This window comes from Setaria viridis, chromosome 1 (genome assembly GCF_005286985.2).
Source record: "Setaria viridis chromosome 1, Setaria_viridis_v4.0, whole genome shotgun sequence".
NCBI lineage: Eukaryota > Viridiplantae > Streptophyta > Magnoliopsida > Poales > Poaceae > Setaria > Setaria viridis.
Genome location: NC_048263.2, coordinates 23,451,685 through 23,477,340, shown reverse-complemented (window position 1 = coordinate 23,477,340; position 25,656 = coordinate 23,451,685). Strand labels below are relative to the sequence as shown.

The 25,656-nt window shown below is 41.8% G+C and overlaps 2 protein-coding genes and 1 pseudogene across 2 annotated transcripts; 2 read left to right on the top strand and 1 right to left on the bottom strand.

The window, feature by feature from the left end:
- Positions 1–3,780: 3,780 nt before the first annotated feature.
- LOC140221634 (uncharacterized) lies at positions 3,781–5,128 on the top strand (annotated as a pseudogene).
- A 1,485-nt stretch (positions 5,129–6,613) lies between these two features.
- Positions 6,614–13,641, top strand: LOC117855009 (uncharacterized). Its single transcript, XM_072291374.1, has 3 exons — positions 6,614–6,956; positions 11,285–11,587; positions 11,714–13,641. Exons 1-3 carry the CDS (start codon positions 6,614–6,616, stop codon positions 13,639–13,641), a joined length of 2,574 nt encoding a protein of 857 aa, XP_072147475.1.
- Positions 13,642–17,395: 3,754 nt separating this feature from the next.
- Positions 17,396–20,616, bottom strand: LOC117853754 (uncharacterized). The gene is made up of 2 exons (XM_034736073.2): positions 20,289–20,616; positions 17,396–17,741 (listed from the first exon to the last, which is right to left on the bottom strand). Exons 1-2 carry the CDS (start codon positions 20,487–20,489, stop codon positions 17,526–17,528), a joined length of 417 nt encoding a protein of 138 aa, XP_034591964.1. The 5' UTR covers positions 20,490–20,616; the 3' UTR covers positions 17,396–17,525.
- Between the last annotated feature and the right edge of the window lie 5,040 nt (positions 20,617–25,656).

Sequence of the window (25,656 nt, the reverse complement as noted above, 5' to 3'; positions counted from 1 at the left end):
GGGGCGATGTCTAGTCAGCTTGGGTACTTTGGGATCGTCGTTGCCAATGTAGCACCACTTCTCCTTCCACCCGGCATTTGAATCTATTAGCTCATAGTCTAGATACATGCGACTAAACTTCTCCCGCATCTCGATACCAGCACCTCTGACTACTTGGGTGTGCTCCCTCTTCAGTTGCGGCTTTACACCGAAAAAATTCCAAAATATTTGGAAGTGGGGCTTGATTCCCATGAAAGCTTCATGAGGTGCACAAAAATAGCAGTATGCAGAATTCCATTAGGGTTCAGATGAACCAGCTCCAACTTATAATACTCCAGCAGGCCTCGGAAAAAATCAGACACTAGCAATGCAAGACCACGCTCGATAACGTGAGCGAAGATTACTGTTTCATCAGGGTATTCCTCCAATGGCCACGGGTTGCCGTAGGCAGACCTCCAATTGATGAAGTCTTGATCTTGGAGTAGATTGGTGGCCACAAGCGCCTTGAACTCTTCCTCTTTCCAAGATGATCACTTCCAAGCACAAGCGAGAGTTGGCGGCGCAGTATAATTTGTTTTCCCATATTTGGGCGCTAGCAACTGCGGTTCCTTCTTCTTGTCAGACTTTTTCTTCTTGCCCTCAACCGCCTTGGATGCAGCAGCTTTCCTCCCCATCCTTGATCTCACGAGTTTCTTCTGTCGCATACGCTCAGGGTTTAAGTGGTGTGGGGCGGTGGCGCTAGCGCTCAGAGATTGGGCAGCAGCGGCGCTAGGGCTAAAGCGTGGGAGTTGGAAAGGCAGATGGCAAAGGTAAAATAGAAAGGATAATTTCCTCCGTTATTTATAACCGCGATGCAGTAACAGCAGCGTGAATAAAGGAATATTCAGGTTTAACGGATCCGCAGATTTCGCGGTACCAGATTGGCAGTTACCTTTATTTTTGGAAGAGATAATATTTCTATTCAGATATGGTCACGTTGACCAGAGGTTGACTCTTATACCCACCAAATTAGTAGGATAAAGGCTCGGGGGTTGTGTGCCACGTGCCCATCGACAAAAGTTTTTTCTATGGGTTTTTAAGGGGAAAGTGATGCAAATTACAGATTGACTCTCAGCCTGATTCTTCGATTCAACCTAAGACTCGAGGGCTACTCCATATGGTGTACGACTTTCATCGCACTTTCATATAAAATTCAAGGTTGAAGGATGCAAGACTGAGTTAAATGAGGTTTGAGCACATTGTAGCCGCATGACAATTTTTTGGTACCTTTGTAGATTCAGCCAGATGAAGTACTCGAAGAGCACCAAAACTAGTCGGTGGAGTCTACAAAAGTACTCGAAACTGCTACATTTGACTAAAAAGTACTAGGGGGCTTGTCGTACATACATCTATGGGCCCACCAGAAGGTTTGGACAATCTTAAATATAGGGTTGGACATCGAGACGTATCTGACATAGAGACTATAGTGCAAGACGATGTAGTCTACGTGGCAAAATAGGAACTAGTCGAGGATTAAAAAAAGTACTCATAGCAATAAGAGTATAACTTGTCTAGTCTAATCCAGCTAGAATTCTTGTAAATGACCAACCTATAACCCTGCCCCCTGCAATATAAGGTGAGGCAGGGACCCCTTCCGAAGCAATTCAATCCAACCAACACACAAGACGTAGGGTATTACGCTATTCAATGGCCCGAACCTATCTAAATCGTGTGTCTGCGTTTACCTTTGAGTTCATGATCTAGATGAGCCCCATTAACCAAAATACTACCTCAAGCACCCCTCTCGGTAGGTTGCCGGATCTAAACACCGACACCCTAAGCTTCTAGAAGGTGTCACTGGTGAAGTCAAAAACAGTGAGTGAGACCATAAGAGTCAGCACTACAATTAGACTTGAGTTTAAGGAATCAATCCTACCAACATTTTTTTATCGTGTAAAAGAACTTTGCATTATTATCACATCATCATATTATTCCAGGCTAACAAATACAACAAATCTCAATGGAGTTTCATGAGTATTAAATTTTATGCCACATCAGCAATTTTGCTAACTTGGCAAGGTCATTTATAAGGAGAGTTTCATCAGATGTGATAGAAGTTTCATTCCCATGACACTCTGGTAGCACAGTTACCTAGTTCTTAGTCGTGGTAAAAACTATGTACTAAGACTGGCCTACCTAAAAGGGGGCAGGGATCGGCAATGATCTTAGAACAGCATTAATAGGAGCAAAAGAGTATAATTACAAATAAAACCTTCCATTTATTTCAAAATCTATATTTTTCCAATTTGAAGGAGCATAAAAAATACTCGACGTCTTGAAATCTTCTATGAATTTGGGGCTGCTTGGCTTTTATTTCATTTTCGTGGAAGCTATACATTCCCTTCATTATCAGTGGTCAATGGTTTATCTTTTTCCGTGATTGATTTGAACAAGAACTAACCTTGTGCTACAATTACTATGCAGATCAACCTAGCAGATTTGTATACGATTGTAAGCCTTAATCTCCTGGCACCAATAAATAAAGGGATTGTGACGACTCTAAGTTTATTAGATAAGAACTAAGGTTACTATATTGTAATCGTATGATTACAGTAGAAATGTATTCTAATCCTGAAGTGCATATAGAGGAACACATTTGACGAGTGATTTTTCGATCATTGAACTAAGGTGGTGTTTAGTTAGCTCAAATGTAACGTAATTTGATCACTGAAGCTAACGAATCCCATTAGATATATTTGGTTGTGGTGGTTGTGTTAGTATTGATCTCGTCCAGCTCGGTCCAACGACCGAGTTGGAGTCCTTGATCGTGCTCTAATCGGGGGCGCCCAACCGAATATAGTTGGCGGGCCCCCGTCGCGCAACGCTATAAAGACAGGGTGGAGGCCGGGGGCACGAACGTCCAAGTTCGACATCGCACCCACCAGACCCACCTACACAACCCTAGACTTGATCTAATCCTAGCGCTGAAGTGGCGGGAAGCTCCGCCAACTCCTCGCGCCGCCGCTGCTGCCGCCCTCGTCGTCAACACCACCGTCATTGCCATCGCAAGCTCCTCCTCCAAGCCCGATGGTCGGTGACCCTCTCACTCTCTAAATCTCTCTCCCTCTCGGTTGTATCTCTGTTTAGACTCTAGGAGACTAATTTAATCTAAAGAACGAGTTAGTTAATCCACTAGATTAGCTTCTAGTGTTCTTGTAATTCTATCAATGGTACCAGAGCCGTACTAGGTTGTTCATCTAGATGGGGAAGTTTTTTTTCGCATCAATCAGAAACTAGAAGCATTTAGAAATTTCCTTTTTCAAAGCGGAGGCCGCCGGATCTGCCGATGGCGCCTTGCCATAGGACCAAAAGCTGCCAGAAACCCTAAGAAGGGGAAGAACCCGAGAGAACACGAAAGGCCTCATCGGATCCATCCGGGAAGAAGAAGAAGGACCAGCGGCGACGGGATGCCCAAGGCACTAACGCGAGTCCGCTCGACGGCGGCATGCTCACCCTAGGGCGAGCGCTCACGCCGGCGAGAGGACTAGCCGGGGCGCTGTCTCGGCCACCGGGCCACCGACGAAAGGGGCGGCGAAGAGCCTGCCCGGGGGGAGCCGCGCGCAAAGAGCGCACCGTCGAGCTTTGCCCCGCACTGGCGCCGTGCTCCGCCACTCCTCCATCCTGACGCCGCGCTCCGCCGCACCCAGCTCATCCGCTCGGCCTTGCTCACTCGATCGAGTGGCGGTGATGAGAGAGAAAGAAAGGGAGAAAATGCGCTGGGGTTTGGGGAGCCTGCCACGTTGCGGGTTTTGATCCGGCGAAATGGACGGACGGCTGAGATTTGCTGGACCGCGATTCAGCCAAGGTGGGAGGCCGCTTTCCCGGCCCAGGCCCAGGTTGTGGCCTGGGAAAGAGACGAGGGCAAGCGTGCCGAGTGGGCTGGGCAGTTTTATGGCTTGGGCTAGTAGAAGTTTTTAGTCTATTTCTCTAATTAAATTGGAACCAACAGAAAAATTTAATTAGAAAATAAGTATTTTTTCTGAGTATTAGAATTTTATCTACTGACCAACATTGTTGATAAAATTGTTGTACTAATAAGTTTGATTTTATCATTGTTGATTCTATTTCTGCCCAACGGTGATAGGGAATTAATAATGAGAAGTTTTATGTTTTAATTTGACCAACGTCGAATTAACTCAATTTTTCTAATTTTTTTTTCTTTCAGGCAATCCTTTAAGCTACATCTCGTCCATAGAGCCCCTCAATGGAGGTAATTACAGCTTGTGGTGAGAGAAGGTTGAGATAGCGCTTGCGCTGCCCAACATTGATCTAGCACTGACTGATCCTTCTCCCATGGCTCCTAAGGACCCCGTGAGGGTCGAGAATGAGAGCAAAGATGCTTTCAATGCTAGGGTGCGTGATCATGCACCAATTAGAATGCAGTACGATCTTGATCGTGCGAAGTGGGACTAGTCAAACAGAAAGTGCATGATGGTGATTAAGAGCTTCATTTCAGAGGCAATAAGGGGAGCAATCCCAGAGTGTGACACCGTCAGGGAGTACCTGAGCAAGGTGGATAGTCAGTTTACTGGCTCTTCAAAAGCATGTGCAAGCACTCTTATTAGGAAGCTTATTACTATGAAGTATACTGGCGGTGGAATAAGGGATCACATATTGAGAATGAGCAATATGGCTTCCAAGCTTAAGCATATGGACATGGAGCTCCCATAAAGAGTCTGTAATCCATCTGATCTTTGCCTCCCTGCCCAAAGAGTTTGAAACTTTTGCTGTTAATTATAACTCACAGCCAGAAAAGTGGGGTATTGAGAAAATGATTGCCATGTGTGTGCAAGAAGTAGAAAGGTTTAAGGGCTCATCTGGTGATAGTGTCAATTACCTAAGCCAAAACAAGAAGAGAAATTATTAGAACAATAATTCTAAGCCACAAGGGAAACCTCAGTGGAATAATGCCTCTTCTTCTAAGGCACATGGAAAGGCTCCAATGTATGATTACCATCAAAGATCAAACCATGAAGTGGTGGTGGACAAGGACACTTACAAGTGGTTCAAGAATAAGGGACACTACCAGAAGGACTATGTGGATTTCCTGAAGCATCTGTGTAAGAAAGGTAAGGACCTTATTACATTCGTAGATGAGTCCTTGTATTAAAGTTATGCAAAATCTACTTGGTGGATTGATTCAGGTGCAACTGTTCATATTGCAAATTCATTACACGGATTCCATACGAGAAGGACCCTGCAAAGAGGAGAAAGAAGCAGTAAAGTTGCAAATTGCGTCCAAGCTGAAGTCAAAGCCATTGGAGAACTCCCATTAGAATTAGCAAATTATTTTGTACTTCATCTAAGAGATGTTCTTTATGTACCCTCTTTGCATAGAAACTTAATAAGTGTATCGATGGTTTGGCTTGTCATTTCGGTGATGGACAATATAAAATCAAGTTTAATAATAAGATTGTTGGTCTTGTCTTCGAACAAGACAAGCTTTATTTATTATCACTTTGTGAGAATGTGAATGTTGTAAGCGCTGAGAATGTGAATGCCTCCTCATCTATGAATGTATAGAATAAGCAGAAAAAAATTGATGATGTATCTTCGAAATTATGGCACTGTCGTTTAGGCCATATTTCGAGGGGGGCAATTGAACGGTTAATTAAGGAATCAATTCTTCTGCCTTTAGAATTTTCAGATTTAGAGCAATGCATCGATTGCATTAAGGGAAAGTTCATTAAGAAAATTAAGAAAGACGCCAAAAGAAGCACAGGAATTTTAGAAATAATTCACACAGATATATGTGGTCCGTTTCCTGTGACATCTATGGACGGTTATGATTCTTTTATAACATTCACATATGATTATTCACATTATGGTTATATTTATCTAATTAAAGAGCATTCAGAAGTGTTGGATAAATTCAAGATATTTAAGGTTGAAGTAGAAAATCAGCATAGTTTAAAGATTAAAATAGTAAGATCCGACCGTGGGGGGAGTACTACGGTCGACATACCCCATATGGCCAAGTTCCTGGACCTTTTGCAAGGTTTCTATATGAAAATGTCATAGTTGTCCAGTATTCTACACCAGGCGAGCCTCAACAAAATGGAGTAGCTGAAAGACGTAACCGTACCTTAATGAATATGGTGGGAAGTATGATAAGATACTCCACTTTATCGATTAGTTTGTGGATGGAGGCGTTAAAAACCGCCATTCACATTCTTAATCGAGTTCCTAGTAAGTCGGTGTCTAAAACACCGTATGAGTTGTGGTCTGGACGAGAGCCCTCACTAAATTATTTATGCGTGTGGGGCTGTCTAGCTGAGGCCAAAGTCTTTAACCCAAATATTGAGAAATTAGATCCTAAGATAGTCAGTTGCCATTTCATTGGCTACCCAGATAAGTCAAAGGTTATTGTTTCTACTGTCCTAACAGACATACTAAGTTTGTAGAAACGAGACACGCTATCTTTTTGGAGGACGAGATGATCAGGGGGAGCACGGTACCCCAAGAAATTAGCCTTGAGGAGAAGCGGGCATATGTACCCACTCCGATGATTCAGGAACATTTTTTCTCGATACCTGTTGTTGCTGCACCTACAGTGTAGGACACTACGGTGACAGTACCTATTGTTAAATCTCTCATGGCTACAATAAATGAAGATGAGGAATCTGTCCATCAGGATCCTATAGAACCTGTTGTCACACATGAGGAAGAGCTGCAACAGCCCCACATGGAAGATGTGCCAAATGTTGAGGCCCCCAGAAGGTCTCAAAGAGTTAGAAAGCCAGCTATTCCTGGTGACTATGAAGTCTATGTCAGTGAAGAAGTCCAAATGGAGGGAGATCCCAACTCATTTGAAGAAACCATGAGAAACGCTCACTCATCGAAGTGGCTTCAAGCCATGGAAGATGAAATGAGATCCATGAGTAGCAATAAAGTATGTGATTTAGAAGAAATTCCTAAAGAAGCCAAGACAGTAGGCTGTAAATGAGTCTACAAAACAAAATGTGACTCCAAAGGGAATGTCGAAAGATATAAAGCACGACTTGTAGCAAAAGGCTTCACACAAAGAGAAGCAATAGACTATAATGAGATGTTTTCTCCAGTCTCATGTAAGGATTCTTTTAGAATCATAATGGTTTTCGTGGCACACTATGATTTAGAGTTACATCAGATGGATGTAAAGATGGCTTTTCTCAATGGAAACCTGGAAGAAAATGTTTACATGGCACAACCCAAAGGTTTTGGCATGGAAGGAAAAGAACATATGGGATGCCGCCTGAAGAAATCCATTTATGGATTAAACAAGCCTCCAGAGAGTGGTACTTGAAGTTTGATGAGATAATAAAAAGTCTGTGTTTGGTGAGAATAAGGAGGACAATTGCGTTTATGCAAAGTTTAAGAGTGGAAAATTCATTTTTCTTATCATGTATATAGATGATATCCTACTTGCTAGTAGTGATGTTAGTCTACTACTGGAGACGAAGAAGTTCTTGTCCTCGAACTTTGATATGAAAGATCTTGGTGAAGCTTCATTCGTTTTAGGAATTGAAATTCACCGAGATAGAAGAAAGAGGGTGTTAGGATTATCGCAAAAGGCATACTTAGAGAAGATTCTGAAGAAGTATAGTATGCATGCGAGTAGACCTACGCCTGCTCCTATAGTCAAGGGCGATAGAATTAGGAAATTTCGGAGTCCCAGGAACCAATATGAGATCGATCAAATGAAAGCGGTTCCATATGCTTCAGCTGTCGGAAGCTTGATGTATGCTCAAGTGTGTACGCGCCCTGACTTAGCTTTTGTTACCAGGATACTTGGCAGATATCAAGATAATCCAGGAATAGATCACTGGAGAATGGTAAAGAAGGCATTGCGTTATACGCAAGGAATGAAAGGCCTCATGTTAACGTACAGAAGAACTGATTCCCTTGAAATAGAAGGGTACTCAGATTCAGACTTTGCAGGAGATGTAGACGATAGAAAGTCCATGTCAGGTTATGTATTCACTCTTGCAGGTGGAGTTATATCATGGAAAAGCTCCAAGCAAATCGTCACTGCATCGTCCACGATGTTTGCCGAGTTTGTAGCATGTTATGAGGCCACAGGGTAGGCAAAATGGTTAAAGAAGTTTGTACCCGGGTTGAGAGTGGTAGACAGCATCCAAAGACCACTCAAGATGTACTGCGATAATGAGCCAGCAGTATTCTATGCTCACAACAATAAGTCAAGTGGTGCTGTCAAACACATTGACATCAAGTTTTATGTTGTGAAAGAGAAAATCCAGGATCATGCCATTAGTCTAGAGCATATAAGAACAAAAGAAATGCTCGTGGATCCGCTCACGAAAGGCTTACCGCCCAATATGTTCAGAGAACACTTAGCCGGCATGGGTTTACGAGAAAGCCTATGATCCCTGGATACTAAGGGCCTAGAATAAGAATCTATTTCATAATAGAAAGGTGTGTTGTAACTGTTGAATCAGATAGTACGTAACTGACTATTATGACGAGACATGCTCTATACACTGATCTGTGATGAAATGGGTGCCAAGTTAAGATTAAGACTAAGTTTAAGTATGAGATGAAATCAAGGGGGAGAATGTTAGTATTGATCTCGTCTAGCTCGATCCAACGACCGAGTCGGAGTCCTTGATTGCGCCTTGATCGAGGGCGTCCAACTGAATATGGTTGGCGGGCCTCCATCGTGCAGCGCTATAAAGACAGGGTGGGGGCTGGGGGCACGAACGCCAAGTTTGACATCGCGCCCACCAGACCCACCTACACAACCCTAGACCCGATCTAAGCCTAGCGCTGAAGCGGCGGGAAGCTCCGCCAACTCCTCGCGCCGCCGCCTCCGCCCTTATTATCAACACCACCATCACCGCCATGGCGAGCTCCTCCTCCAAGCCCGATGATCGGTGACCCTCTCACTCTCTAACTCTCTCTCCCTCTCGGTTGTATCTTTGTTTAGATTCTAGGAGCTGATTTAATCTAAAGAACGAGTTAGTTAACCCACTAGATTAGTTCCTAGTGTTCCTATAATTCCATCAGGTTGTAATCAATTGATATTGTAATCGAATTTCTTACCTAAATAATATCTATACAAGTTTGTTGCCCCTCCTTCCCCACCGTAATCAGATATAACCCACACCGTAATCTGATTACGTTACCAAAGTGCAACCAAACAAAGAGGGTAATCACCCATTCCGCCACCAAATACACTGTAATCTGAATTTCCTTTGCGTTTACGTTACCTTAGCACGAACCAAACAATATCTAAATGTTTGAGACAATTCGCTAAAATGTAAACGAACTAGAAAATATGTATCGAAGCTAGGTAGCAAATCCCGTGCTAATCCGAGCGAGCATATGGACATATGGTTATATTTTGTTTCCATGAGTAGCGTCATAGCGTGTGAGTGTAGTTGAGAACGAGGATGAAAGTAGTATTAATTATGGGGGTGTACCATCTCTTGCACGATATAAGAGATATTGTAGCCATCTCTCGCAAATTTAGCTGCCACGTGGCTGTGTCATGCCTCAATCTCTAGTTCTCTACTACTTATCGATCTGACACAAGACAACTGGCCATGTCTTCTTCCTGGTTTACCATTATACTCTAGCCCCTACTCCCAATGTTTGATTATACCTGGGGCTCATGCTCCCTCTAGGTCCTGGGTCGTCCTAAACCTCATCCAATTAACTATGATTTTAAATTTTAATTGTAAGAAAAATAAGATGCAAATGTACTATAACCTAAAATTTATTACATGGAGAGGAGGGAGCATGATGTCAATAGGCACAATACGCACAGGCAGAGGCTAGCAGTCAAATCCATGTTTATGATGTAATCCACAAATCCACACTTGCACCCATATCTGCCGTGAGTGTGAAATTGGCATCCAAGCTTGTCGCCCAGGGGCACGCCCTTGTCCTAATGAACATGTAAACATACAATGAACATATCAATAACTACATCAATAATATCATCAATTTAACGCATGCACCCAAATTCTCAGATTATGAACAAGCATCACATATTATAAATAGCATGACATGCATACAATATAGTTCACTTAAACATACAATATTTTTTAAACAATTAAGCACGCGGGTCTTGGAGGAGAGGTAGGAGGAGGTATCAAATTCCATTCAAAACTAATTGACATAAATCCTAGAGAAAAGTTGGCCATAATAGAGGATGTTAAAAATCTAATTAAGCTCAAGTTACTTCAAAATTCATGTTTTCCATTCTTTTACAGAGAAAGAGAAGGCCTTCTAGTTACCTCAAATTGTACATCTTTATCACTCTTTAGAAGAAGGAAAACACTAGCCATCTCCAAAATTTTGGTGGAGTTCCACTTGTGGTCAAGGCATCAAGGGTTTACCTTTTTCACAACTGTCTTGAATAATTTTTTTGCGGGCAAACTGTCTTGAATAATAACTAGCCCATATTACTAATTACTAATGCGAATGAACTTAGGTCGGTGCCAGGCCCGTACATGATGCATGGCAAGTGGGCCGATCGCGCCAGGCCTCCAAAATTTTGGGGCCCCCATGTGTACGTGAGTACGTGACCTACTGACCTGTCAATCTCTCTCTGGTGGCCTCTATTCCTGCCTGCATGCGAGTATGCGACCAAGCCTGCATGGCTGCATGCAACTTTTTGTGTTTTTAGCCTGGGTCCTAGAGATTGGAGAATCTGTTGCCGTGTTGCCGGACCAGGACCGTCCGATCCGAATCATCCGATACTGATTAGCAGCCTAGCAGGCCTGGCCTGCCGCTGCTGCCTGCCGATTATTCTAATTTCTAAATCTAATCGCGAGAGCGCCGCCGGCCGCCGCAATCTCGCCGAGTCGCCGAGCTGCATGCGAAATTGCCCTGCCGCAATCAAGTCTGCATGCAGCGACTCCACCTGCCTCTGACCATCTGACGGCAGTCGGCAGGTCTTCTCCAAAACGGCACAACAGAACTACAAAAGGCAAAAGCTACCACCAGGTAATGTAATGCTAGGTGACCGGCTCTATGATTTGTGTGCAGTTGGGTCAATGATTTGTTAAATGTTAATTTAGCTTTGTTGCTTTGTAATTCATGAAACAGGGAGTCCTATTTATTTATCATCATATCATGTCTTCTAGAAATAGAAAATATGAGTCAGGTAATGAAAAGCGCAAGAAGAAACAAAGGCTTGAACAATTTGCTCGGACTCAAAAGGGTGCTCTTGATAGATTTGTTGTTAAGAACTGTTAAACTAGTGCACAAGATGAAACTCCTGAGGCACATAGTGATGGAAATCACGGTGATAACACAGACAACGTTGAAGCTCACACTTTAGGAACTGAATCAGTGCAAGTTAATCCCAACAATGCGGATGGTGTTGATGCTACCCTTGATGCATCAGCTAGTATTGAAAGTGACAATGATTTGAGGGTTCCTTTTCAGCCTAACATATTTGATCCAAGATATTGGGATGGACTAGATCAAAAACAGGTTGATATTTTGGTCCAAAAGGGTCCTAAAAGGGACTTGTCTATTCAGAAAGGTCCTAAAGATAGGTTATCAAGGAGGTTTTCTGCAGCATTATATACTAGAATTTTATCAAATGGGGAAACTTGTGATAGAGAATGGCTAGTATATTCCAAAGAGCTTGGTAGAGTATTCTGTTTTTGTTGCAAGTTATTAAGAAAGGGGCATTTAAGGAGTCAGCTAGCAAATGAAGGTCTGAGTGATTGGTCACATGTTGGCACTCGACTTAAAGATCATGAAACTAGTGCTGATCATATTACAAATATGGCTTCTTGGTATGACATGCGTCTCAGATTTGATAACAACCAAACTATTGATAAAGTTGCTCATAGAGAAATTGAGAAGGAAAAGGAACATTGGAGGAAGGTTTTGTTTAGAATTATTTTGATTGCAAAATTCCTTGCAAAGCATAACTTAGCATTTCGTGGCACCAATAGCAAGCTGTATCAGGACAACAATGGCAATTTTCTAGGCATGGTTGAAATGATGGCTGAATTTGATCCGGTTATGCAGGAGCATGTTCAACGCATAACAAATGATGATATCCATACACATTACCTCGGTCATGGCATCCAGAATGAGGTAATAGATTTGCTTGCTGCTTCTATCAGGTCTGAAATAATTAGAAAAATAAAGGAATCAAAATATTTCTCAGTTATCCTTGATTGTACCCCTGATATAAGCCACCAAGAACAAATGTCTTTGATCATAAGATATGTTGACACATCTTCATATTCTATTTGCATTGAGGAATCATTCTTAGGTTTTCTAGATATTAATGATACTACAGGCCAAGGGTTATTTGATGTTTTACAAAATGAATTGAAGAATCTTGACCTTGATATAGACAATGTGAGAGGACAAGGATACGACAATGGATCAAATATGAAAGGGAAAAATATAGGGGTACAAAAGAAAGTTTTGGAGATCAATCCTCGAGCCTTTTATTCTGCTTGTGGCTGTCATAGTCTTAATTTAGCACTATGTGATATGGCAAAGAGTTGCGGTAAAGCAAAAGATTTTTTTGGAATCATACAACGTATCTATACAATATTTGGTAAGTCCACTAAGAGATGGCAAATTTTAAAAGATAAGATATCAGGATTCACTCTCAAGCCATTGTCAGCAACTCGTTGGGAGAGTCGTGTTGACAGTGTTAAGGCTATAAGGTTCCAAATGCAGGATATACGAGAAGCTTTACTGGAAGTGTCAGATACTGATAATGATGCAACAATATGTAGTGAAGCTAAATCCTTGGCGACCAATGAGCTTGGTGACTTTGAATTTATAGTGGCAATAGTTATCTGGTATGAAGTATTATCTGCTATTAATTTGGTCAGTAAACAATTACAAGCAAAGGATATGCTTATTGATATTGCTATTGAGAAAGTGCAGGGGTTGATTTCATTCTTCACTAAGTATAGAGAAACTGGTTTTCCAAATGCATTAGAATCTGCAAAAGAAATTGCACGTGAGATGGATGTTGAACCAACATTCCGTACCAAGCGTAAAATCAAAAGGAAACGGCAATTTGATGAGGCACCTGAAGATGAATCTATTGCTTCACAATCTACAGAGGAGTTAATTAGAATCAATTATTTTCTATCCATTGTTGATCAAGCTATTGCTTCACTTACAAAGAGATTCGAACAATACCAGGGATACGAAAAAACTTTTGGTTTTTTGTTTACTTCAAAGAAATTATGCTCCTTAGATGACAAGAGTCTGTTGTCTTCTTGTGCTCATCTTGAGGCTGCACTTAAGAGTGGTGACCATTCTGATATTGATGGCAAAGAATTACATGTGGAGTTAAAGTTCCTCCAAGATTTCATTCCAAAGGAAGACATGGGTCCTCTTGATATTCTGAAGTTTGTGAAACGGATGGGCTGTTTTCCTAATGCCCTTGTTGCATACAGAATTTTGTTAACTATTCCTGTAACAGTTGCATCCGCAGAACGAAGCTTTTCCAAATTAAAGTTGCTAAAGACCTACATGCGCAGTACTATGAAACAAGAAAGGCTAAATGGATTGGCAACAATTGCGCTTGAAAATGATCTTCTAGAGAAGATTAAGTATGAAGATATAATTGAAGATTTCATTTCGAAGAATACTAGACGAATGATGATTTTTAATGGAAGCTAAGAAGTTATCAGTAAGTAAGATTGGTCATTTAATCGTTTTGTACGAATACTTACGGTATTACTCTACGTGCACTTTAGCTTTTTGCATTTTATAAATATAGGCCCCACTTTATGTTTTGCACCAGGGCCACAAAAATATAGGTACGGGCCTGGTCGGTGCACAAATGTATGCTCTCATATCTCATGGCAAAGAAACAAAAATGATTCCTAGAGTATTAGATACAAAGTAAGATTTTTTTTGTTGAGAGGAGATACAAACTAAGATTTTTGTACAGTACAAATTTGTCACCATAATTGAAATCTGTTGTGTAAGCATCTTGGTGGTTTCTATGTTAATCGAATTGGTTCGAGAAAGTCATTGGAATGTAAAACAGGATTCCAGTCGCCTCAAAACTATACACCCCGGGATTAGCAAACTTATAGAGCTGTTCCCTCCGTCCTAAATTACTATTCGTTTTGACTTTTGTACATATTTTAGTTTTTCTACATATCTAAATAAATATATATCTAGATGTATATCAAAATATGTGCATCTATGAAAGTCAAAATAAATAGTAATTGGAACAGAGGAAGTTTCTTTTATTTATGAGTTGTACTTGATTGGGTTGGTGGCGGCGTCACTGACAACACCGAATCTGTCACTATGGTTGGTAGGACAATACAATGAGCAAAGGGGGTCCCTCTTTGATGCAGAATCTATTGTAACAAGGGGTCGATGCAAATTTGTCCTTGCCTTTTATCTTTTTCAGAGGGCCTTTGTCCCCACTTTTGCCAGGACAGATGACCCCATGCTTGTCACTCTCAGACGCCCATATCCACTCACTCGGTACCTGCTCCTCTCATAGAGCAATCATTCATTTTCTATATGTATAATCAGCAGCTTTACACAAAGATCAAAGAAGTAACGGATACGAGGCTTAACCATCATCCATTATTCAGCCTCGGCCTACAGAAACGCTAAGCAAACAGACCGGAGTAGCAGCAATCGATCACCGGTACTCCTTCCGTTCCTCCAAATCATAGTCATTTTAACTTTTTTAAAGTGGAAGCATCTCACAATAAAACAATAACATTTATGATACGAAATAAGTACTATTACGTTCTTCATTAAATAAATTTTTATAGTATATTTATTTGGTGCTATAAATCTTTGTAATCATCTCTATAATTTTGATCAAATATAAAATGATTCGACTCCCAAATAAGTTGGAATGACTTATAATTTGGAATGGATGGAGTAGCTGCAAGGCGTATCCAATGCACAACATTCATATCCTTTTTCTTAGACCCTGTTTGTTTGCCTTATAGATTATATAAGGTGGATTATGGTCCAAGGGTAATAGAGTAAATGACTATCTTGGGACCACTTTGAGACCGCAAAGAATCTGAGGTCTTGTTTAGTTACCCTAAAATCCCAACTTTGGCACTATGTAAAAAGAAGATTCCCCATCACATCAAACTTACGGTACATGCATGGAGTATTGAATGTAGACGAAATCAAAAACTAATTGCATAGTTTTGTTGTACTTTGCGAGACGAATCTTTTGAACCTAATTAGTCAATATTTGGACAATAATTCACAAATACAAACGAAACGCTATAGTATGCTACAGTGCTGCACAGTGATTTTGATTGTCCAAAATTGGGCAACTAAACAGGCCCTGAAATAAGTTATCCAAGAGTAGCTTATTTGAGATTATTTGTGGTCCCATGATGGTCCTCAAGTGTTCTTTTACCGTAGTAGTATAGTACTCATGATCCATAATCTAGATTATATAATCTACATGGATTATAATCTGAAAACCTTAGTACTACTGTAGCAGCAGCACAATAAAAGCGGATCACAAAGCTTGAATCAGTTTTGATCCCGTAATCCATGCTTCTACTCTACTCTACACTTGCCTTGCCTCGGCCTGAGGCATCATCTTCCCCCGTCTCGCGTCGAGTGCGTGGCAACACGCGAGGCACGCCTGGACGTTAAGCCAGACTCATTCAACGGTGCTGAACGGCGTGCGGCGTGCCTCAACCTTGAGAGGCGGGGCATATGGGCAGGACGGACGCAACCGAAAAGAACAGACCTGATCGCCCGATGCCACGAACCTGATGCTCCTGCCCATGCCCGTTTCGAGACCAGATCGCGACCCCACGGCCACGAATCTGATGCGCCTCCCCTCCCCCGTCCATGCCGGCATCTCATGCGTCGCGCATGCTTCACGGTTTGAGCATTTACCCGGCCGTCGTTGCATACCCGATCGCGTACGCGCCCTCATTGCATACCCGATCGCGTACGCGCCCTCAGTGGATCAGATGTACCAGTACCGCCCGTACGTGGACCAAGGGCATGTTTAGTTCCCTAAAATCCAAACTTTGTTACTAGCAAAAAGAAGATTCCCCATCACATCAAACTTGCGGTACATGCATGGAGTACTAAATGTAGATGAAATCAAAAATTAATTGCACAGTTTTGTTGTACTTTGCGAGACGAATCTTTTGAGCCTAATTAGTCAATGTTTGGACAATAATTCACAAATACAAATGAAATGTTACAGTTATGCATTTATGGCAAAATACCAATTTTGTCACTTCTAAATTGGGAACTAAACAAGGCGCAAGTGCTTTCCGAATCTTTCCCCGCCCGCCGCCACAGGAAAATTCAACAGCCCATGCCCAATAGATAGCCGAAGAATGCTTGGAAGTCATTGCAGAACACGCACGTGCATCCCAGATATTCTACACTCTCTCGGTCTCTCCAATCAAAAAGAATTCAACATCACACAGAAGAGTCAACGGAACGGTTTGAGCATTTACCAGGCCGTGTTGCATTGCAAGCGTTCAGCCCAGGCGCCAAGCGTACCAGATCGTCGTACCCGTAGCTAAGGATACTAACGGATATACCCAGATAGATAGTATCATATACAGATACAAGTACAGATAGAGCACAAATAGTCTCGCATAATGACGCACATTTACGAATATCATACATATCATTTAAGGGCTCTATCATTAAATAAACATACTACCTCCAAATCAAATTGTACGTTACTTTATCTCTATTTTAAGTTAAACTTTTTTAGTTTAACCTTTTTTATTAAAAGGTATGTACGACATTACAACGGCTAGCTCATTCGAAATCCAGGGTTTCGAATGGGCTGGGCTGTTGGGATATGCAACTAAATTATCAGCTTATTTTTATTGTAACATTGTGCATATCTTTTAATAAAAATGATCAAACTAAAAAAGTTTAGACAAACTAACGTACAATTTGACGTTTATTCACTGATGGAGCGCTAAACGATCATAACATGTACTATATTCTTAAATGTGGCCATGTGACTTTTACTCGATAACCGAGAAAATATTCGTAATCGACACTACTCGTATTAGGCTTACCACGTATTCGACCCTCATCCGTTAATTCAAACTATTTGTGCTCTATCTGTATTCGTATCTGATACTATGTGCTTGAATCCGACGAATCCGAGTTCAAGAAAAAAATAACTATATGTATTTAAGTATATCCGTTCGTATCGGATAAAACGTGTTCATCCCTGCCGTACCAGTGCTGCTTCCCCCACCCGCCACGGCGCCACCACAGAAAATTCAACAGCCGAAGCCCGAAAGATAAGCCGAAGATGCAGAACACGCACGTGCATCCCACGGAAGAGTCAACGGAACGGAGGGTGCTCGCCGGTTTCGTTCAGCCACAATATTTCGATCAGAGGGTGGGCACTGAGATCAAAAAGATCCACGAGAGCTAACAGCAGCAGCGAAAACAAAGACTCCACGATGACGATGCATACAAGCTCTTACTACAAGTCCGTTTATGTTCATGTTCAGTGATCTGGGTAGGGGCATATCTTGCTAGGAACACTAGTTCACTGCGAATCACTTGGCCTTGGGCTTCTCGGCGCTGGCAGCCTTAGCGGACGCGGCCTCCTGGCTCGCTTGCACGGGGGCAGGCACAGGCTGAATGCGCTCGTAGCGTTTCCTGGTCAGCGTCTCCCCTTTCAGAGCGGCCACGTACCTGTCGTTCGTGTCCTCTTTCCTTTGCAGCTCGCCGAGAAACTCGGCCAGTCTCTCCCTGTTCACTTGCCCCATCATCTGCTTGCCAGGAGTTCATTGTCAGTGAAAAGTGGAATCACAAATGCAAACATTTAAAAGTGCAAGAAAACATTATAAAAAAACCGTGCATGCACAATAACACCAGGAACAAAAAAAAGGGGGGGGAGTAAATATTCAAGCAGAGTAAATTTGAATGGTTTCGGAAAATAGTAAACCAGTAATACAATGCCATAAACACCTCCTGAGAAGCCAGAAGGGAAATGTCAAGGACATCTCTCTGCTAGTGCCTTATATGGGCATCACCAGGTAAGCATGTACTTTATGCTCATACTGCAGAGAGCATATGAACAAGGCAATAAACAGTTTGTCACGGTCAGCTCATTGTACATACAACTTTGTAATCATTTGACAATGAGTGATGATTATAAGCTGGAGCTTTTCAATAACTAGTTTTCAAATGGTATACAGTGATTAAAGATTCATAGACAGGCAACTGTAAGCCACCAATTCACCATTACTAGCAAATAGCAAGAATAGTAACTATTACTAGATGGTGAATTAGTAGTATAACAGAAACAAGATACCATGTTCCTGCTAAGTTACTCCTAAATACAAAACTTTAGAAATCATCAAAGCATGGCAGCACATCAAACCCACCCATCTCTCCCAAACATCAGTTGGCAGCTGCACATCATCTTTGCAGCCAACCAAGCCCACTTGCAATAGTTGGGACTCTCTCCTATTCCCTAAATTGGGTTGTTTTATGTGATTATACAGTTAATTTGTCAACTGGATCCAAACTCTGAGAGAACAATATAGCATTTTTGAACCATTTGTTCTTTTGACCATTATTTGATCGTTGAACTGCTCAAAATTCGAGGTCGTGGAAGCAATATTTAAATTGGATTGTTTTGGGTGACTATTGTTGAGCTCAGTTGCAATATTTTTATGGACCACGGCAATTGAACAATGGCAGACAACCATTTGATTTGTTTTTTGGTAGACAGATGGGATTAAGCTCCGCAGCAGCAAGCTGTTTAATGTTGGCTTTAGAAAAATGAACCATTTTTCCAAAAGGGTGTGTTTTCAAACCATAAATCAGAACAAAATTTGTCTTGATGAACCAAAAAAACATCAAGATCTAAAAGCCAACAACCACACCTTACCTAAATGCAAGCTAAATAGTAGTATGAAAACGTACATAAAGCAATTTTAATGCTAAACGCTCCAATATTAAGACCTAGCAAATTTGGCATGTATGACCTGCGTAAGGCCATAAAGACATAAACCCTGCCAGTCCAAACACAAACAGCATTTAAAGCCAAATGAATTGTCAAATGGACTGACTAGCAGCAGAAGAAACAACCACTCAACAAAAACGTAGCGGTAGGTGTATTAATTTACACTCGACAGGATACCAGCATCCTCCTCCTGCAGCCACTGGTAAGCAATGACTGCTTCAATAGCTCTAAAAGCAAGTTCGACCTAACATATAATAAGAAAAATAACTACAGGAACAACACAAAATTGTAATACTATACATGTCTTGAACATTTTGCTCCATGTTTTGCCAATTGATATATTTTCAGTATTATTAGCACTGTGTTCATAGAGTATCTGATGATTGGGAATAAGAATTTGAACTACAGCGGGGCAACGTGACTTCAATGAGCATAACATTGCCTTCAGCAAAAATTACTAACATTCACAGCTTTTCAGATAAGAATATCCCCTGGATTTCTAACAATAAAAGATTTTGGTTCGCATTTGATTGTTATTCCTAACATCACTATCTACTCTATTCCCTTTCTATTCATAGTTAACTATCGCATAATTGTTGCACTTTGTTGCCAATAATAGGTGTTAATACTTAAAATTGCAACAAAGAATTACATTTACAGAGGGTCTGGAGAAATAAATCAAGCTTATGCCGCTTTTGACAGATACTGACTGAAACCCACTAGTAAAATAAATCAATTATGAAAACAAGAGCAAAAACAAAATGGAGTACCAAAGCCAGCTGGTTTCCCTCTAATCACCATGCATGCTTTGGCTGGCGGGTACAGCTATTATTGCCATGGACTGTAAATGGGATGAATTGAATCATTCCAACCAATACTACCAAGAGTTGGCTATTTAATTAGGCACCTCTCACAGCTAAGGATCTTGGTCTGGAAACCAGAACCATCCAGTCAGATATAGTCATGTAATCAATCTGGTCCAGGTATCCTCAACCCATGGGTTCCTAGTCCCTTTTGAAATGCGGGCATCAAATCTTGATTTGCACAAGAAAAGGGAAAGTAAAAGGAAGCTAGCTACAGCAACTCTATGTATCCCTCAAAACGTTTTCAGAAACAGGGCCGAAACCCTAGTTCAGTTTCATCAATCCCTCAAACATGCTACGTCGTATTTCGAATTCTTGAATTTGAAGTGAAAAACTGATTGAACGTGTAAACTAGATCGATCGATCCACCTTAGATCCCCAAATAGTGATCTCAAATCGCAGAACATAATTCCTAACAGTAGAATCAATAATAGCATCGATCGGCGGGGCGGGATCTGTGCGAGGGAAGCGCGAGCACGCACCGTGGTCTCGGGTCGGGCGGTGGAGCGGAGGTGGGCCTCGAGCTGCTCATTGCGGGAGCTGGTGAGCTGCATCACGCCGTAGCCTATCACGCCCGGGACGACGCCGCACAGCGCCGCGAAGGTGAAGAAGAAGGGCTTCGAGTCACGCGTCCGCCGCACCAGCCACCGCCACCCAGCGCTCTTCTCCCACAGGATCGACATCTTCCACCGGCCGCCGCCTCCGCCGCCTTTCCACGGGATGCTCCTCTACAACGCACCTCCCCCTTCTTCGCCGACTGCTCTCTCTTTTTTGTGACGGTCTCCACTTTCTATTCAATTTTTTTCTGTTTTTCCTTCTTCACTTCAACCATGTGTGGTGGTACTGTGGTAGGCTGGTAGCATTATGCGCCATTGGATTAACCAGATGTTTTGATCAACTAGCATAGAGTATCGCACGTGATATAAATTGGCAATCAATAATTTCAAATTGTAGCTACAGATTAGTAGCCAATATTTTTTATTATTACAATTAGGGTTTTATAATTTGTTTTCTAAATAACAAATATTTAGATAACGCGGACCTTGGTCATGAGCATGCATACATTGATGGTACTGAAAATGCATAACTTCATATAATGAGATCCCCTTCTAAAAAATCAAACAATTCATCTGAGCATGCTGCCGCATTCAGGCAACTATTAATGATCAATTTGAACCCCAATTCTATTAACAACTATCATGCTTTTTTAGCAAATGTTAAACACCTATTGCTCTAAGTACACTTACACAATTACACTTTATTTGCTCATCATCTATGTAGGATATTGTTTGTGTAATCATCTAAATGTTCGATGAAGGTCATAAGCACATCAGCAAGATTGCTTTTATCTGGAATATTTCACACCAATATTTTCAAAGCACTAAGGTGAGGTGTGGTGAGACATCACCTTCTTGTCGCCTGGGCGCTTAAGGCAAAGTCGTAAGGGCACCAATTTAGATATATGGAATCGTTAGCTTGATTAAAAAGTTAACTTCCATGTAAGAAACAACGAATAGAATCCTCCATCCTCCCCAACGCAAGCGCACGCATGTTTTTTGGTCCCACAACCCTATTACCAGCTTCTGCATTCCCCATCTTTCCCCTCTCCTTTGCCCTCCCATCCAACCACCACCGCCACTATGGCCATCGTTGGTCGTAGTCCCTAACCAAAATCTAGTTGATTTTAATCAGAACTGAGCATATCTACAAAACCATCGGTCTTAATGTCTTCGTTCACTGCTTATCTCAATGTCGTGCAAAAGATGCCACCGCTGCTCATCAAATTTGGACATCAAGCCTAATCGGCAACAATCATGCCCATAGCCAAGTTCTCCCCGCTCATGCTTCAAAAATGGTTGTGACATCATCACTCAAACTTGGACACAAGAACTGCTGAAGGCGAGCGACATGGTAGGGAGAAATGGGTTTAGGACGGCATGCCGGTGCAGTAGGTCATGGGGGCAGTGCAAGTACATAGAGGACACAAAGTACCTCACTTGCATTGTTCGTGGGTTCTATCGCTCTAGGTCCTTTTCCCCTTCTCTCTTGCCTCATGTCAGTTTCAAGGGCTATTCATTGTCTGGGAGAAAAAACATGATGGTCTTTAGTTTTTGCCGCAACGCATGCTTTCATGATAGTCTCACCGCGTTTTTAGGACATGCATATCTACACCACTATTTTCTGTGCGAATGTGGAGGTTAGGGTACTTAGACATTGCATTGTGCTATGTTTGGCCTAAGGCAGGCAAGATGAATGCCATGCTCAATGAATTATATATGAAAAAGGAAAAGTCCATCAATGGGCCACAACCACAACAAATGAGCCCAGAAGCCTCGTAAAGCCCAGCCCAAGCTATCAGCTTACAAAAGAACCCTACCTTCCTACTTAACACACCCTACCCTAGCTCTCGACTTTGCTCCTCTTCCACGCCGCCTCTCCAATTCCTGACACCATCACTCAGTAGGGCGAGCGCCGAGTCCATCGCCTTCAAGTGCCTTTGTTGGCCATGAATCACCCCTTCCCCCTTCTTAAATAGAACATCACCGCTACCCCCTTCAAGATCACCACCACAATAGAGAGGTGGTAGATCTAGGCTTGCCATCACGCTGAATCTAGTAGGCAAAGTTGCACCGGCCATTGTGCCGGAGCCGATGAGGATAAGGAAGGAGGAAAGATAGTTGCATTGCATACTGGTTTGCCTTGTACTCTTCCTTTCTTCACCATCTCTCTCTCCCCCTCCCTCCCTCCCTCCCGTGTGCTCCTACTCTTTTGGCTTGTCGTCGATGATGTGTTGCCCCTAAAAAGCCAAGCTAGCATCCCACAAAGAACCCCTTACACTACCCTCCAGACTCTAGTCATCTTCCACGCTGCCTCTCTAATTCCCAAAGACACCACACAGGAGGAGCGCCCCAACCACCTCCCGATGTCCAGGTATCCACCCCTTCCTCCTTTTCAAATGGAGCCTCCCTACCACCCCTTTTCGAATCATTGCCATATTAATAAAGCGATAGCATATTCGGGAGATCACACTGGAGCCGATAGGCTAAGTTGTGCCAACCATTGTGCTAGGCCGATGAGGATTGGGAAGGAGGAAAGAGAGATGCACTGCCTACTGGTTCACCTCCTACTCTTCCTTTCTTCATCGTGGCCCCTCCTTTCTCTAGCTCACACCACTTTTTGGCTAGGAGTGGGTGATGTGTTGGCCCTTACTAGACTACTAAAGCCAAAGCCAAGCTAGCAGCCAACAAAGAACTCCTCTCTTCCTACCTAACATACCCTATCATATCTTGAATCTATTACTCTTCTCTTAGGCCTCTCTAGTTCGACGCCACAACCTAGCTAGCAGGAGCGGTGGCAAGCCCACCTCCCACAAAAAGCCTTTGTTGGTAATGGATCACCTTCTTCCCCTTTCTCAAATGGAGCATTGCTGCAATCCCCTTCTAGATCAATGCTATAATGGAGTAGTAGTAGATCTATGTCGGCGATCACATTGCATCTGGTAGGCAGGTTGTGCCGACCATCGTGTTAGAGCCTATGAGAATAGGGAAGGAGGAAGGGGAGTTGTGTCATCTATTGGTTTGCCTCCTACTCTTCCTTTCTCCCGGTGGCCCTTATCATGCCTCTATTTCCTCTCCTGTTTTTATTACGCATTGGCAACACATTGCCCCTAATGAGCCTACTAGCCTATCAAAGCCCAAGCCACGCCATCAGCCCATAAAGAACCCCTTCCTTTCTACCTAGCATACCCTAACCTCTTGAATCTACACCTCTTCTGCGTCGCCTTTCTAGTTCCTAATACTACTAGCAATAGCAGCGATGAGCCCACCCAGCCCCAAAAGCCTTTTGTTTGCCATAATCACTTCATCCGCCATCAAATCGACCCTCATTGCCACCCCCTTCTAGATCACTACCACAATAGAGTGGTGGTAGATCTATTCCCGGTGCTCACGCTAGAGCCAGTGGGCAGAGTTGTGCCACCCATTTGTGCTGGAGCCAATGAGGATAGGGAAGGAGAAAAGGGAGTCACGACTCCTACTGAGTCATGATGTGTTGCCCCTTATGAGCTGACTAACCTACTGAAGCCCAATATAAGTCAGGAGCTAGCCCACAAAGAACCTCTCCCTTCCTACCTAACATACTTACCCTCCTGACTCTACTCCTCCTTTGCGCTGCTTCTCCAGTCCTGACGCCATCTCTTAGTAGGAGTAGTGACTAGGCTAACACCCCCAAAAGCCTTTTGTTGGCCCTGAATCACCTCCTTCATCCTTGTCAAATGTAGCCTCACTGTCAACCCCTTCCAGATCATTGCCACAATAGAGTGGTGGTAGATTTATGCCAGGCAATCACATGAGAGCTGGTGGGTAGAGTTGTGCCGACCATTGTGCTAGAGCCGGTGAGGATAGGAAAGGAGGAAAGGGAGCCAAGATGCCAGCTGGTTCACCTCCTACTCTTCCTTTCTTCACTATGCCCCCTCTTATCTATCTCCCTCTTCTTTTGGCTAGGTGTCAGCAGCGCGTTGTCCCTAACAAGCACCTTTTCACCTAGACGATGCCTTAAGGTCACCGTATCTTACCCCAATTTTAATGCTTTCTAACGCAAATATTTTTTAGGTAATCTTCACTAACCAATATTTTATATATTTTTTTCACTAACCAATATTTTTTCAGCGACTTTGACTTCCAATTTTCTCTTACACTATTCAAAAATTAAATAATATGATCTCAAAAACTAGAAGCATGTGAAATTTGAATACTATTTTATCTTGGCTTAAATTAAGATATAATATTTTGCAACTTTTTTATATGCTTGACAAGCATGATGATATACCATTTTAGTTTCCAGGATAATCTGCTGTTAAGTAATGCATTGGTGCTGGATGTTGTTATTTACCAATGCTTAGTTCTGATATCTATTTGATGTTGTTTGATCATATTAGTTTAGATATCCGAGTTGGCTATCTTTTCATATGTCTTTGGAATAAGTTATGAAGTATGCTGCATTCTAGAACACAACCAAGACAAGTAATACCGATCATTTCCTAAATTTTGTTGAAAGTAGATTAAAATGAGGAATTGTACAACTACATGTGCCTGTTAGACGCTTATGAATACTAGTGTTATGTATTTCTAAGACTAAAACATTGACAAGTATAGTAGATGTTAATGATATGATCTTGGTGAAGTCTATAAATGACAACTAGTAAGTTTCATATTTAATGCACATATTGTAAGCCATATATTGACTTGCAAGAATAATGATGTAAAACTGGGTTTCACTTTGATGAAAAATGAGGCGGATGACACATGAATCTGCTAGTATATGAAAGGTTAGTCTAGTAAAAACTCAGCTTTTACAATTTATATTTCAATTATTATTTATTTATCTTTATATTAGTTTTATAGTGCCAAATAAGATGCGAGTTATGTATCAAACTAATATTTATTATAGCTTTGATGTTAGCTACAATCGAACTTCTACATCAACATTACATTTATCCTATCACAATTAGACTAAATAATCTTTTATTAGTGGTTTTATCCATAAATACATGCATCAACAAAGATTTTTCATATGAGTTAGTTTATTTTGCAAATGCATGTATCAAAAAGGTTTGTGATGTTGGTAGCTAAATTTTCTCTTCATGCTACTTATGGGGAGCATATATTTGGAAGTACACGGTAGAAGATATAGTAATTTTTTTCATTATTTAGCTATTCTTGCTATTTGTTTAATTTCTTTGAACATTAAGCATAAAAGAGACTATTTATTTAGTAAAATGCCAATGAATATGAAAAACATATTTTTGCTAGATTCGCTTTCAATATTATAAAGGGCAGTAGCAATTTATAT

What these genes read in the sequence shown, in the direction of transcription:
- LOC117853754 (XM_034736073.2), bottom strand. Translation starts at nt 20,489, where the DNA reads ATGTCGATCCTGTGGGAGAAGAGCGCTGGGTGGCGGTGGCTGGTGCGG. An exon ending in CCGCCCGACCCGAGACCACG is followed by an intron (nt 17,742 to 20,288) that starts GTGCGTGCTCGC and finishes CCTGGCAAGCAG; the next exon opens with ATGATGGGGCAAGTGAACAG.
- LOC117855009 (XM_072291374.1), top strand. Translation starts at nt 6,614, where the DNA reads ATGGCTACAATAAATGAAGATGAGGAATCTGTCCATCAGGATCCTATA. An exon ending in AGAAGCCAAGACAGTAGGCT is followed by an intron (nt 6,957 to 11,284) that starts GTAAATGAGTCT and finishes GTGATAACACAG; the next exon opens with ACAACGTTGAAGCTCACACT. An exon ending in TTTATCAAATGGGGAAACTT is followed by an intron (nt 11,588 to 11,713) that starts GTGATAGAGAAT and finishes ATTGGTCACATG; the next exon opens with TTGGCACTCGACTTAAAGAT.